The sequence below is a fragment of the Syngnathus floridae genome, chromosome 21 (genome assembly GCF_059516105.1).
Source record: "Syngnathus floridae isolate MCC-2025c chromosome 21, RoL_Sflo_1.0, whole genome shotgun sequence".
NCBI lineage: Eukaryota > Metazoa > Chordata > Actinopteri > Syngnathiformes > Syngnathidae > Syngnathus > Syngnathus floridae.
Window position 1 is genome coordinate 7,465,267 of NC_142433.1, and position 14,739 is coordinate 7,480,005.

Consider the following 14,739-nt stretch of genomic DNA (forward strand, 5'->3'; position numbering starts at 1 on the left):
CGATACAGCTTCTTGGTATCACCTTTTGGGAAGCGATAGGCACATCCTATGGCACAACAACTCTTCACCATGGTCAAAGTTGCACCGTAACAACTCTGCCACGATCTGCCACCAATAAAATGCTAAAAGAATGCCCCAGTACACGTATCTCTGAAGCTCAATTCAGCCTTAGCCCTATTAGCGTCCGCCGCTTTTTGCCACCCAAACAAACCGTCAGCCGGTCTGTGACATCACGTGCATATCCTCTATTCTTTGAACTCCGGTTCTCTTTCTTGGTGTGGAGCATTTGCGGCCTCTGTCCTCCCCTCTGGTATTGTATGCATGAATGTTTTTCAGTGACTCAATAAGGTGCGCACCGCTGAGGCAAATACCAAAGCTGGGAGCAGAGGGTGCTTTAGTCTTTTTCAGACCTTGAACTTGCCGAGAGGAGTCGAAGTCGGCGCGGCAGTGACAAGCCAAACGAGCTGGCTTTGGGGTTGGGGCCAAACCCGGTGCCCCCTTTCCTCCTCGTCTTAGGCTCGTCTAACCCTAACCCTCTTGGCCTTTGTCGAGTTTTTTATTCCTGGGTGCATCACTTTGTTCAGCCCAACAGTGGAGACCTAAAAAGAGGCAAAAAGCTGCAAGGCAGCCTGGTGGATGCTGGGACTGATTGGTGCACAAAGAAGGTGGCAGTGAGAGGGGCCTGGTTTTTTTTTTTCAATCAGCACAGAACTTGTAGTTGCCGCTGTCATCCGGCTGCTACAGGACATGCCTAACCGTGGCGCCACAAATGCAGCCAAAGGTACAGAGTGGGCGTCTCTTCGGCGGACTACCCGATTTCTAAGTGAGCTGCCTTCCCCTGCCGTCGCCTTGCTGTCAAAGTGACTCAGCTAATTGAATAATTGCGGTGTGAACATCTCGGAGAGAAATGTGGTTCAGCAAGACCCACCCTCAAGAAACTGGCTGTTTGCGTGACACCAAAAGGGCAATTAATGAAGTGCCCCACCTTAATGAGCGTTACACAAAAGCGTCGGCATTCTTGCTGTCGCAGAGGCCGACCAGGCAACCTATAAAAAGCCAGCGCAGAATCTACCGCCAGTCAGGATCGGACTTGATTTGAAGCGGTAAGTAATCTCTTGTTCAGGCAGCAGCAGCAGTGGCATTTCTGTGGCGGTCGCTCTCCGCGCCTTCCCTTGGCTTTGGGCCGCTTGAAGCCGGAGCAAAAAAATGGGGCAGGGAGGTGGAGCAGGCCGGAGGTTGACACCGGGCAGACCAGGTCCCGGCAGCTCGCTCTCCCTCCCTCTCCCCGCACCCGGCATGGCTTCAGTGTTCTTTTTGGCTGTCTTGCAGAGTGACGTCCTGACACCATGGGGACTTTGAAGGTGCTCAGCGTTGTCCTTTTGCTGCTTGGTAAGTGGTCCGGCACTCCGGCCGCACGTCGCGTCCAGAATGGACACTCACTAAACAAAGCTGCCTTCCCTCGACAGGATGCATCAGCCCAACTGTCCCCCAAATAACCCCAGATGAAAACCAGCCAGATGAAAACCAGCCAGATGATACGACAACGCCGCCGCTGACAACGTCGTCGATACCGTCGCCGCAAGATGTCACATGCGTGACTGCGACCTTCCTTCAAGGTTTAAAGCTGGAATCAGGCGTTGGCCTGGTTGTGCGTATTTTTGAAAACAAAATCTGGCTCGAAGGAGTAGATTATTCTGATGGGTACCCGGTCCACTCTTCTACTCCTCCTCCCTCTACTACTCTTTCTACCACCACTACTACTCCTCCTACTCCTCCTCCACCAGATGTCACCCCGGATGACAGAAAGTAATGGGCACATATTGGAGGCACGGCTAATTGTTCATTCCTTTGTAAATTAAGACGCCATCAAGACTCTGCTGTTGCTTGTCACCTGTAATCAACGATTCATTTGCATAACAATTATGAAGGTGTAACGTGAAAACCTTGATTGGTTTCCATGCTGCCTGCGCACTCACTTTGGGCAAACTTTTTTCTGCTTCAATTAAACTAATGAGCTCATGATGTCTGTGGCTTGTTTCTTGTAATCCACGTGAAGACGTGAATTTTGATTCTCAGAGGGAAATCAGAAAAGTGACAGTGTTTTTTCTACTCCAAAAATCAGACAGGAATAAACAAGTTGTAGTGGTACAGAGCAGCATTTTAAGTTTCTACGGGATGAACTCAAAACGCTGAAGCGGAAGGTGACGCTGAAGGAGAAGACACTGCGACCTTCCAGGAAACTTACGTGTGTGTACTTGACTTCGAGCAAGACCTGTGGTGCATTTTTTTAACTCGCACTGTCAATGCATGGTATTCGCTGCTATCTTACACAAGCTAGCAAACGTTTGAGGTGGTCCGAGCCAGAGGCCTCACCGACGTCTGTTTTTTTCGGCAGGTTGTTCAGAAAGACGTCGAGGTATTTGTCGTGACGTAAGCACATTTCTGCCTATTTGATTGATTTCGGCAAGTACATAACACACTAATTGCAGCTTTTTTTCACAATATGTTTACATGACTTGTCGAAACAGGTTATCTAGTCACGCAGGGTTTCAATGGCAGACACAGTCTACATTTCACATGACAGTAATCATGAAAAGAGATGTTTGTTTTACATGTACAACGCAAGCCCAAAATCCATTTTGAGCACTGCAGAGCTGTTTATTCCATGGAAGGAAGAAAAAAAAATTGACTGCTGTGACTGTGTGTGTCAATGTGCTCATTTCTGTAGGCAGGCCTTTATTTATTGAGGAGCTAATTTAATTTTAGGTCATAAAAACTCAAACTGAAAAAAAAAATAAAAAAATGTAATTGCTTTTTACAAAACAAATTACATAAAATTTTTCAAATTCAAATAGTGATAGGGAAATGTCAATAAATTCTGAAACACCAGCTTTGGGGGGTTGTCAAATGCATTTATTTCCATATGACTGCACAGCAGCAAAAAAAGGTCAGTCATCCGGGAGTTGGAGTCCTCTTGATGTGCATCGCACAAAAGCAATGTTATTGAGCCACAATAATAAAATGACGTCGCTTCAGTAAATCTTCGCAATTTTCTCAATCTCATATCTTCGAAGCATTTCATTCGTTTTGCCAAATAAATTGCAGGTACATAATGGCACATCAGTCAGTACAAATCACACCCAAGTTGCTTACTGGTTTGTGGCGGAGTGCACTTTTTCTAGTTGGACTTTCCTACAATGCAGCTTTAGTCTTGCTTCCGCTGTGACACCGTGCGGCTAGGCTACGCTAGTGATGAATCGGATTGCTTAGTCCGGTTTCAATCAAGAAATGAGAGAGCAGAAGATAGATTGGTTTGTTTGAAGCAATTTATTGATAACAAAAGCCACAATGGCACTGAGTTTATTTCTTTTTGGAGACGCCCACGGTGCGGCCGCGGCGGCCGGTGGTCTTGGTATGCTGACCGCGTACGCGCAAGCTGCAAAGGATGCGCGAGCCAGTTAGGGGCCATGTTTTCAAGGTTGAAAGTTGCCACGGGCTACCAAGAGAGGACTCACCCCCAAAAGTGTCGGAGGCCGCGATGAGCTCGGATCTTCTTCAGCCGCTCCAGATCTTCCCTAAGCTTATTGTCCAGGCCGTTGGCCAACACCTGAAAGCAGGGTGCGCTGTTGGACTTTACTCGCCTTTGGACAATGTCTGCGCAACCCAGCGGCAAGTGGACAAAATCTTAAGGGCAAAACCCGCACCGAGATAAACGGGATGAGCAAAACAGTTCAGAATGGATTCATTGTCAATTCATCATTGCACCTCTGAGGTGGACTGTTAGGGGGACACGACTAGTGTCAAGGTTTTTGTCATTTTGCAGCGTTTGTCATCTCGGCTTTTCATCCATCACATGTAGGTATGCAACATAAGCGGGCAATGGCCCAACAAAAAAGCTGGCAATTTTATCCACTCACTTGACTGAATTTCCCGTCCTTGACATCCTTCTGCCTGTTGAGGAACCAATCTGGGATTTTGTATTGGCGAGGATTTTGCATTATGGTCACCACCCGCTCCACCTGCGCACAGAGCGTTCAGTGTGGCCGCAGCTCCAAACGGGACAAGACCCCGGCCGGCCACGAGCTGGCTCACCTCCTCTTCGGTCAGCTCGCCGGCTCTTTTGTTGAGGTCGATGTCGGCCTTCCTCAGCACCACATGGGCATATCGTCGGCCCACACCCTGAGAAGACGGCACCAAAAATATTCCAAACTGGAACAGGGCAGCAACGTCCTGCCACCTCCCCCCTTTCCTACCTTGATGGCAGTGATCGCAAAGGCGATTTTCCGCCTTCCATCAATGTTTGTGTTCAAGACACGAAGAATGTGCTGGAATTTCTCGGGGATGACCAAAGCCTACAGAAACAACACATCAACGCTCACTTGAAGCTGAGCACGACGCAGTTAGTCCACATTGACAATCGCTACAAACGTCAGAACTTCTCGGGGATAACCAAATCCTACAGAATTAACGTCTCTTGTAGCTTAGCGCGAAAGGCGGCGGTTACAGACGTCGGAGCTTCAGTGCGCGATGCTTGAAGCCGACTATTGCTACAATCATCGGGGCTTCTATGCGCGATATTTCGGGCAAACGGTTCCATCATATTAGCAGCGACTGTACGCTCGCCTTTAAAGGCCACGTTTGCGCTCACTCACAATCAATTCAACATCGTATTTGCTCGTCCACACTACACGAGCCACTGAAAGATACTCGGGGCACAAATGGACAACTATTCGCAATGGATGGCGACCGATTCAGTTTGTCGAGCAGGATTCTCACCATCTTAGAAGCTTGTTCCGCGTAGAAAGGAAGTGATGCAGGTCTCGCGACAGTTTGACCGTGCTGAGGGCGGAAGTTGGTACACACTCTGAATTGTCCGACAACTTTTTCGACAAACTCCGTGAACATTTTCGTAGTCTAGACCAGTGTTTCCCAACACTGGTGTGCCGTGAGAGACGTTCAGCTGTGCCGTGGGATTGTCCGATATTAATTACGGAGCGCATTGTAAACAGGATCGCCAAACCACTGGTCAGTTCGCGCAAGGCCTGGTCAGCCACTTGCTAATCGTGCATGTGTGGAGAATCGGAGAATCTTGAGATTTCATATTGTGTCGATCTGATTGTATTGCATCGGCACATATTCAGTTTATGTGTGTGTTGCTGTGTGCTTTTGCTAACAGTGACAGACACTATGACCGTTGTGATGCGTTTGTGGTCCAATGGAAATCAGAGCATGCAGTTCAACCGGAGAACCTGGATTGGTTATTTTTCACATACGTAAAATAAGCAGTCAAGTCGAGATTCCTCGACTGTGATAGCTACTCAGCTGCTGTCAGAACAGCAGAGCGTCTTTAAAAGTGACTTTGTTCTTATTGTTGCAATATTTATAGACCTAGTCTAAAACAGTAAACAAAATCACGTTGATTCTTTTATTTTAATCACAATTACTTTAAATTGTTTATTTCTTACACCGTCTAAAACCTTTTTAAAAAATCTGTCACTTTTATTTAAAAAAAGGAATACAATTTAAAGAATATTTAGTATTTATTTCTATTAAATTATTCGACTCTCCATACATATATAGGAATAGGACTGTACGTGTTTCGTTGTAATATAACTGATTTTAATATAGGAGCTTAACAGATTTTTGTTGGCGGTGTGCCGCGAGATTTTTTCCAATGAAAAGGTGTGCCATGATTGAAAAAAGGTTGGGAAACACTGGTCTAGACCACGGGTGTCAAACTCAAGACGATTTATTTGTCAGTTTGTTTTGTAGCTTTTACGGTATACAATATGATGTGCTCATACATTTATTTGGGTTGACAGTCATAATGGTCCTCCGAAAGAAGTTATGACAACAATGCGGCCCGCGAAAAAAATGAGTTTGACACTCTAGACCAGGGGTCTCAAACTCTCAAAACACACCTGATTCAAATGATCAGTTCATCCTCACGTTCTACAGGAGCCTGATAATTGAATCAGGTGTGTTTAACGAGGGAAACTTGGAAAACATGTAGGAATGCGGCCCTCAAGGACTGGAGTTTGAGACCCCTGCTCTAGACATTAAAGTCATATTTGTGGCCACTTCATCCTTAAATTGGCGAATGAAAATGTATTTTGGTTCCATAGAAAAAAGTAGTATGTTACCGCGGCAGCTGTGGTTGAATATATAATTGTATTTATTAATTGCTTATTTAACCCTAATGAGCTTATCGTCATAAATACATTTGAATACACGAGACGGTTAAACTTTTCAAATGTTTTGTTTAAAACTGTCTTGCTGTCACGATAAAATGGGCATAGAAATGCGCAACTTTACTGCGTAATGCACAAAACCCAATTTAACCCTGCACGTTCCGAATTTAGGATAACACGTCAAAATGAGCAACTTTATCCCTAAGAAATAAGATTTTGCTGGAGCATAAGGAAAGATGTGAGTGAATTTTTGTTGTTATTTTGTTCTTGTTTAGTGGTCGGTATTTTTTCGGTCCACCACATGACGTCACGGCAACAATGGCGGAGGCTCCCGCAGATGTAAACCCCACCGAGAGGACGACACAGTCACATGCGGCCTTGGCCTTCTTTCACAACGAGGTGACTTTTAATTTAGTCGAGTGAGCTTAATGTCGTGGTTGTCCGTTCGAGTTTGTTCAGCAAGCCTTCCGCGTTCTCTTCCTGGACGTCATTTACCTCCATTCAATTGCACGAGCAAAACAACATAACATCGGTTAACGAAATTCATTTTGTCTGCTTGTGAACGAAACAATAGCTTAGAATTTCTTCTCCTTATCAGGTTTTTAATTCGACGGCTAGTTTCGGCGTGCAAGACGACAGAGCACGCCGAAACTCGTAACGTTAATGAAAAATGTTAGCACATATTCTTATGGCATCGTCAAGTGGAGAGTCTCAGCTTCAGCAGTCCTCCCATTCCTCAAGAGTGCAACTTGGCCCATTTTGAAGCGATTTCACGTTCACCATTCGACAGGCGAGTGCAGGGGTCGGGAACCTTTTTGGCCATATATGCCCATTTTTTACAAATAATTTCCCGTGACAGCCATACCATTTATAAAAAATAAAAAAAAAACGATAGGCAAGATGCAGTTAAATCCATGTATTTTAATTAAGACCAACGATTTTTTGACTGTACTAATGTATTCTTTTTAATAATGTCACCAAAAGAGCCACATTGGCTCACGAGCCATAGGTTCCCGAGCCTGGGCTAGTGGCTCCAATGCATCTTGAAAAGTAGTGCACAACTGATGGGTACCAAAAAAAGCAAACCTCAGGGCATTGAATACACTGTTCGGGTTGTTATAAAAGAAGGTATTTGGGCTCTCGTCTCAGAAAAAGGTTTCATCGGGATGCCACATCGTCTGTGAGCAACTGAGCAGTCCGCTTGCCACCGACTTAGTGCCCTGACCTCGATGAATACCCCAAAAAAAGTATTTATGAAATGGGGGATCGGGCTCTGGGTTGATGTGCAAATGAGATGTCTTTTTATGAGGCAAAGGGGGCAAAAACGGCTTGTTCGCCCACTATTTTGTTTTTCCCCAGGTGAGTGACGGGGAAATGGCCCAGCTGCACCCGGGTGAACTGGACCTGACCACTGAGGACTTGATCTTGGACGAAGTGGACCGTAAGGCCCGCTGTGCCACGCAACCACTCAAGTTTCTGAAATAGCTGTTGTCATTTTGATTTGCGGCCCGACCAAAATGACGTCATGGTCCCGGCAGGCTCAGATAACAACCTATCGCGGCTCACTCCTTCGCTGGGTTTGGGCCGCGGTTGGCAGTTACCCGACCGAGCCCTTTGGCGGGCCGGGCGTCGATCAGGTCGGCCTTTGCACGGCCGGTTAGCGGGTGCGGCGTGTCGAAGGCCGACTCGCTAATCTGGCGTCTCATCCCTCAGTTCATATTCAGGCCAATCTAGAGGACGAGTTTGTCAAAGAAGCGCTCGGAACGGTGAGCGCTCGCATTTGTCCATCTTCACGTCACAGCTACCAGAGGGCCCTAATTTATTTTCTCGTTTGTTTGTTTGTTTGTTTGTTTGTTTGTTTGTTTGTTTGTTTGTTTGTTTTTGCGGCAGGGTGTGGATCTTCGGCAATACTCCAAACAAGTGGAGGCGGAACTGGAGCGGATCGAGCAAGCCTCCATCAAAGACTGTATCCCGCATTTGTTTTGAACACATTTTCACGACATGCGCACATTGTTTTTTTTTTCTCCTGAGCGACGTCACCAGACATCAAGGAGAGCCAGAACATCGCTTTGCTGCACCATCAGATCGGCGCATGTGATGCCATTTTGGAGGTAGGCGCCCTTTTAGCAGGCCGCTCCACCGGCTGCTCTGCCTCACGCTCGGCTGCCTTGCAGCGGATGGAAGAGATGCTGAGCGGCTTCCAAAGCGACCTGTCGTCTATCAGTGGTGAGATCCACACGCTGCAGCAGCAGTCGCTCAGCATGAATGTACGTCTGAAGAACCGCCAGGCGGTGCGTGGCCAACTCAGCCAGCTGGTGGACGAGCTGCTGGTGCCCGGAGCCATGATCTCGTAAGATGGCCGCCGCGAGACCTTTGGGGTGAAATTTCATTATGGGCCAACAAGCCACTCGCACCTTTACACATAAAATCAGGAGTCCCTGAAAGGCAAAATTAAAAGAGTTAGCAAGAGGGAAGAAGTGAGTGAGTGAGTGAGTGAGTGAGCGAGCGAGCGAGCGAGCGAATGAGCGAGTAAACGGGGTGTCCTTTGTCTGTCCAGCGCCATCCTGGACACTCCAGTGACAGAGCAGGATTTTGTGGAGCAGCTGCACGAGCTCAACGGCAAGATCAACTTGGCCAAGGAGCTCAGCTTTCGAGAGACGCTGGCCTGCTCCGACGTCCAGGACATCGTGGACCGCCTCAAGGTCAAGGTGAGTGGGGCTCGGTCTATTTAGTTTGTCATCAAAGGTAGTGTACCCGCTCGACATGACACTCAGTCAAACCAAGGTTGCCTCGGTGTTGAGTCTGCACGCCCGTATGAACGCTATGGATTTGTTTTTCCACAATCGAAGCGTTGGCAGGTGCCTTCGTAACAGGCCCGACCCGTCTACCCTGCCTTGAAAATTGTTGCACATTTGATTAGGAAACATTTTGCTACCTTGGCAACCGGATGCCCAGCCCGAGACTGATGATTCGATTCTGCGTGCGCGCGTGCGTGAAGGGAGCGGTTAGTGAACATTTGTGCTCATGGAAGCAATACGTCATTGCTCGTTCATTGCTCGGTGGCTTTATGGAAGTGGGCCATCGCTAGCAAGTTAAACCAGTCGCACTTTTCCGCCCGAACCAGTAGAGTCCATTTCAGTTGACGTTACCGGCCCGCACTTCGCCGAGTGCGACCGCATCCCTCAATCTAAAACCCGCCAAGCGGGCAGCCGGGCAATCGCCAGGACACGGAGTTACCCGACATTTGTAAACATACAGAGCAGGCGTGCGAAACCTGGTGGGGTAAACGCCACTGTCAACCACAAGTCCACATTTCCTGGGCTTCCTTGATGTGTCCCATTACTTTTGTTTTGTCTTTATTTTTTCCCAACTTCAGGCTGTGTGGAAGATTCGAGAGTTCATCCTCCAGAAGATCTACTCCTTCAGGAAGCCCATGACCAACTATCAGATCCCACAGAACACGCTGCTCAAGTACAGGTGTGTGCGCACACACTCACATGCGCACTTGCGACATCCACGTGAACCTGCGTGCGTGCACAGATTTTTCTACCAGTTCCTCCTGGCCAATGAGAGGACGGTGGCCAAGGAGGTGCGAGACGATTACGTGGACACCATGAGTAAGATCTATTTCAGCTACTTCAAGTCGTACAGCAGCCGTCTGCTCAAGGTGCAGGTGAGTGCCCGCAAGACGCACGCCAGTGTGTGTCAATACAATGCACTCACATGCATGCGCGCGCGCACATACACACACACGCACACACATACACACCCACCCTGTCATTAGTCAGCAGATGGCTAATTGGCATTAATTGACTTGAGCTTTTGTCCTCTTGGAAGATTTCCACAGGTTAAAACAAAACAAGGGAGGCGACATGTGACAAGATGTTCCGTTTCTCCCTTGTTTCCTTTTTTGTGGTCATCCAATTTCCCCAAGCAGCCACGCACGTAACACATATGCTTGCGAAAGGGCCAGGCCTATGGTTCGGCTCAACTTTGACAATGCGCTCGCGACTTCTCGATTGCGGCCGCTCCCCCGAAATTTCCCCTTAAAATTCCTTGATGTGATTTAGTGGTCGGACACAAACGGCGCCCTGGCAATTCCGCACATTGTTCGCCACGCACAATTTGGCCCCAATGACAAGGCTCCGCCAACGTCAACATTTAGTGTAGTAACATTAGTTTTTTTCCTGCACAGTCATGTAACACTTTTATAAGTTTCCCTTGGCGCTTGCACCCTGGTTGTTGAGAAGCGCATGACATCACTCGGAGACAACAACAAAAAAAGATTGTTGGCCAAATAAGAAAACACACCGTTCATTGTTTTTTTGCTCGTGGCGGATGAGCAAGGATACTTGTGTCATAAAGCAACAGTAATTTTCCAAATTGTCATTTTTATGTGGATAATTACGAGACAAAGGCTGGGTGGGGATTTGTCCGCGCGAATGGGCTAACCGCTGTGTGTGTGTGTGTGCGCGTGTGTGTGTGTGTGTGTGTGCGTGTGCGTGCGCGTGCGCGTGCGCGTGCGCGCTCATAGTATGAGGAAGTTGCTGACAAGGATGATTTGATGGGAGTTGAAGACACCGCCAAAAAAGGTAATGTTGCAAGTGTGTCGGTCATCATAGCTAATAGAATAGAATAGAATAGAATAGAATAGAATAGAATAGAATAGAATAGAATAGAATAGAATAGAATAGAATAGAATAGAATAGAATAGAACAGAATAGAATAGAAGGTCCCGTTTGAAGTGTACACGTACATGCGTGAGGTGTGTGAGTGCGAATTTTATGGCTAAGTGAAGAGAAGAAATACCTGGAGCCAATTGAATGTGCGGGTGTGTCCGCCCAAAATTGCTTGAGGCGCAGCTGCACAAGCGCACAAAACATTCGGGCACGCCACTAGCGCCTCCTGAGATGATTGGCAACTCTTGTAACTCGAAACACTCTCAATGCAAATCAGCCCCTATATGGTTTGTGTGTAGGACTTTGTCAGAGAATGAATGAAATGGGAAGTTGATGAAATTGATTCCAGTCCTCCCCCCCCCCCGTCGCCGCAGGTTTCTTCTCCAAACCGTCTCTGAAGAGCAGGAACACCATCTTCACTCTGGGCCAGAGAGGCGCCATCCTGAGTCCCCCCGAGCTGGAGGGTCCCATTTTAGTTCCTCACACGGCGCAGAGGGGCGACAGCAGGGTGAGCGCTGACCGCGAACTCCTCCCCTTCAATGCCAAAGCCACCTGCACAGACCGAGCGAGTGTCCGACATTTGACGGCTGAGTTTGGCGCAAAAGTGGTGCGGAGGTAGAGACCGGAGATGATGTCCACTTTTTTATTTTTTTATTTTATTAACAATGCCACCATGGCAACCGCACCCGAGGGAGCTTCAACCATTCCCGAGAAGAGTCTGGCCATTTCAATTTGTGCATCTTTGATTGCGAGGATTGCACCGATCTTAGCCATTTTTGTCCAATTTGGATGAAAATGGCTAAGATCGTTCGTGAGACAAGCACCCTATTTTGATCCGTCAGCCACGCGCGCTTGAACTGAGTGAACAGTATGTGAGGAATGGAAGCGGGTGTGGTGCTTACTAAAGCTTGGCTCATGCTCCGTCCACAGTATCCATATGAGACACTGTTCCGCAGCCAACACTACGCCCTGCTGGATAACGGCTGCAGGGAGTTCCTCTTCCTTTGTGACTTCTTCATGGTGGCAGGAAACTCCGCCCTGGACCTCTTTAATAGCATCATGGGAAAGACGCTCAGCATGTTCCTGGTACGTTGCCCAATCTCGTGCTGCGCTTTCCCGCACCGGAAACGCCCACAAGCGCCGTTGTCGTGACCTGATGCTCAACTGTGCTCGTGCAAGTGTAGAAGAGCATGTCGACGTACGTGTCGGACTGCTACGACGGCATTGCCGTCTTCCTGTGCATCCACATCATCTTGCGTTTCCGAGCCATCGCCGCCAAAAGGAACATCCCGGCCCTAGACAAGTGAGTGTGCTTGCGCTTGCCCGTTAGTCGGCCTGGCTCTGGACGCCTCTCAGCCTGACCCTGCGCTTGTGCGTGACAGGTACTGGGAGGCGGTGCTGGAGCTGCTGTGGCCGCGCTTTGAGCTCATCCTGGAGATGAACATCCACAGCATCAGGAACACCGATCCGCAGAAGCTGGGGCTGCTCGACACTCGGCCGCACTACGTACGTAGCTGACCTTAACCTCCTCAATGTCAATCGAGCGTACTCCACAACAAAATAACTATGACCAAAAAAAAAACACATTTAATTAATTAATCACTTGTTCCATACTGAGCATTATCGCCCTCTGCTGTCCACACCAATGAAGACATGGCCAAAGCCAGGTTGATGGCAGGATGTTCTCCAGCTCAACTTGTTGCGTTCACATTGTCCTTCCGGCCCCGTTGTTTGACTTGCACTGCTAATGCAGATGCGCAAGGCTCATCGTTGATCAGATACGTGGGGGAATTTTATGGTCAAAGCGGCCCCTTGGTTGTTGATTGTCAACAGCGGACGTTGGGGTTCACGAAAGAACCCGAGCGGCCCCGCCCTCCCGCTGCATGTCAGCTGCCTCATTTCAGATCACACGCCGCTACGCCGAGTTCTCCTCGGCCGTGGTCGGCATCAACCAGACCTTCCCCAATGAGAGAACGGACGCTCTGCTGGCCCAGCTGCAGGTAATGCCGGCCCGCCGAATAGGAGAAGACCGCTGTGATATGGCGTGGTACTTTTCAGGCAGAGGTGGAGAACTTTGTGCTGAAGATGGCGGCAGAGTTCCCCTCCAGGAGGGAGCAACTCATCTTCCTCATCAACAACTACGACATGATGCTTGGCGTGCTCACGGTGAGTCCGCATGTGGCGCAGCGATGGCAAATGCGAGCGCTTGACGTCCCGTTTGTCCAGGAGCGGGCGGCAGACGACAGCAAGGAGGTGGAAGGCTTCCAGCAACTCCTTCTAGCCAGGACGCAGGCAAGTGGTGGTCTTGTGGCACGAGGGTGCATGTGCACGTGCTGAAAGGCTCTCTGGCGTGCCACCAGCAGGAGTTCATCGAGGAGATCCTGTCGGCACCTTTCGGGGGGATGATCTCCTTCGTGAAGGAAGCCGAGGCCCTGATGGAGAAAGGGCAACTGGAGCGCCTCAAGAGCGATGAAGGTGAGCAAGCCCACTGTAAATGCCTCGTGCCTTTCTTCCTTGCTTGCCTGCACTTGTCAGCCTGGTACAATATAACCAAGGAGACTCCAGGTGCATAGATTGCACAACCCAATGCTCACGTGTTGTGTGCGCGCGTCTTCAGCTCACATCTGCCAGCTGGTGCGAGGCTTCTCGGCCTCGTGGAAGCAGTCCGTGGAGGCCATGAGCCAGGACGTCATGAGGTCTTTCACTAACTTTAAGAACGGGACCGGCATCATTCAGGTGAGGACAGGGGGGCCCGCCTGCATACTCTGCGCCCGCCTGGCGGCGCCCGCCTGATGCCACCGCTGTTCCCGCCACCGCAGGGCGCCCTCACCCAGCTGATCCAATACTACCATGGCTTCCACAAGATCCTCAACCAGCCCGCCTTCCGCGGCCTGCCGGCCCGATCCGAACTCATCAACCTGCACCACCTAATGGTAGAAGTTAAGAAGCACAAGCCCAACTTCTGAGGCCCGCTTGACTGGGCCCGACCATCCTGTGAATAAAAAGTATGACAAGTAGAAAGTCGACTTCGTCAGGTGCCACTTGACCAGGTGTTTGCAATCTTTTCCTCGCTCGCTACTCAAGAGATGGGGCACCTGTCGCGAGAAGAGTGTCCCACCCGTGAGATTCCTGAGTCTGTGCCGCCAGTGCTTTGGTATGGCGTTCGGGGCACCCCCCAATTGCCCCGTCCGGTCCACTCCAAATCCCGTCGCCACTTAGGAATCCTTCGGCGTCCCTACCATGTCTGAGCAAGAAGCGAGTGTGCTCAGATAGACCAACTGTCATTCCCTGCTCCCGATTCCACGCAAAGGGGTTCTGAGGAACTCCTTCCGCTTTTGTAAGTAGTTAAGTCACTGTGGCTCACTCGGGCATCACCAAATAAGCAGCACATCATGCCCAAAACATTGCCAGATGAAAATATCTGAGTCGAGAAAATAAACGGTTTTTTTCCAGTTAACGCAATTTTTTATTTCTTAACAAAATAGTCAACATGTGAGACTGAAGAAACACACAGTGTTAAATTCAAATACAATAAAAGTAAAGTGCCTTATGTTCGATTTGTTAGTAGTTGCACATCCCCAGCACTGGTGAGTCGTTTTGAGAAGAGTCAGCCGGTTCTCCGCTTGTTGCTGACCAACAATCACGATGCAAAGCAACTGAGTCTCTTTCGTTCACCCTAACTTGTTTTCCAAGGTAAAAGCAATTCAGTGTAAAAGCAGAACGGTCACGACCCCACTAGCAACAAATGTATGTCAATACGGGGGTGGGGGGGTCTAGACATGAATTAAGTCCCCAAATCCAGTTTATTGGCGTGGCGAGGCTTTCACAAAATAAAACGAGTCATTAGTGCGAGTTCGTTGGTTTGCGTT

General features: G+C 48.9%; 2 protein-coding genes and 1 long non-coding RNA gene across 8 annotated transcripts; 2 read left to right on the plus strand and 1 right to left on the minus strand.

The window, feature by feature from the left end:
* The first annotated feature begins 1,004 nt into the window (after nt 1-1,004).
* LOC148380395 (uncharacterized) lies at nt 1,005-2,022 on the plus strand. Its single transcript, XR_015855024.1, has 3 exons — nt 1,005-1,103; nt 1,330-1,389; nt 1,467-2,022. It is a non-coding gene; the product is annotated as an uncharacterized LOC148380395 (long non-coding RNA).
* A 1,286-nt stretch (nt 2,023-3,308) lies between these two features.
* LOC148380396 (small ribosomal subunit protein uS13) lies at nt 3,309-4,920 on the minus strand. Its single transcript, XM_088365253.1, has 6 exons — nt 4,777-4,920; nt 4,254-4,352; nt 4,093-4,179; nt 3,918-4,019; nt 3,516-3,607; nt 3,309-3,436 (listed from the first exon to the last, which is right to left on the minus strand). Exons 1-6 carry the CDS (start codon nt 4,903-4,905, stop codon nt 3,361-3,363), a joined length of 585 nt encoding a protein of 194 aa, XP_088221379.1. The 5' UTR covers nt 4,906-4,920; the 3' UTR covers nt 3,309-3,360.
* Nucleotides 4,817-14,327, plus strand: vps52 (VPS52 subunit of GARP complex). Of its 6 annotated transcripts, XM_088365184.1 has the most exons (23): nt 5,994-6,108; nt 6,467-6,590; nt 7,551-7,632; nt 7,730-7,828; nt 7,905-7,957; nt 8,082-8,157; nt 8,235-8,302; nt 8,366-8,541; nt 8,749-8,899; nt 9,568-9,668; nt 9,732-9,864; nt 10,726-10,783; nt 11,245-11,378; nt 11,801-11,956; nt 12,055-12,173; nt 12,253-12,376; nt 12,775-12,870; nt 12,929-13,036; nt 13,097-13,162; nt 13,231-13,345; nt 13,488-13,606; nt 13,690-13,875; nt 13,955-14,327. In XM_088365184.1, exons 1-22 carry the CDS (start codon nt 6,101-6,103, stop codon nt 13,834-13,836), a joined length of 2,313 nt encoding a protein of 770 aa, XP_088221310.1. In that variant the 5' UTR covers nt 5,994-6,100; the 3' UTR covers nt 13,837-13,875; nt 13,955-14,327. The 6 variants fall into 6 exon arrangements, with proteins under 6 accessions (XP_088221312.1, XP_088221310.1, XP_088221309.1 ...); XM_088365186.1 differs by lacking the exon at nt 5,994-6,108 and adding an exon at nt 4,817-5,025 and having other exon boundaries at nt 13,690-14,327; XM_088365183.1 differs by having other exon boundaries at nt 13,690-14,327.
* Nucleotides 14,328-14,739: the final 412 nt, after the last annotated feature.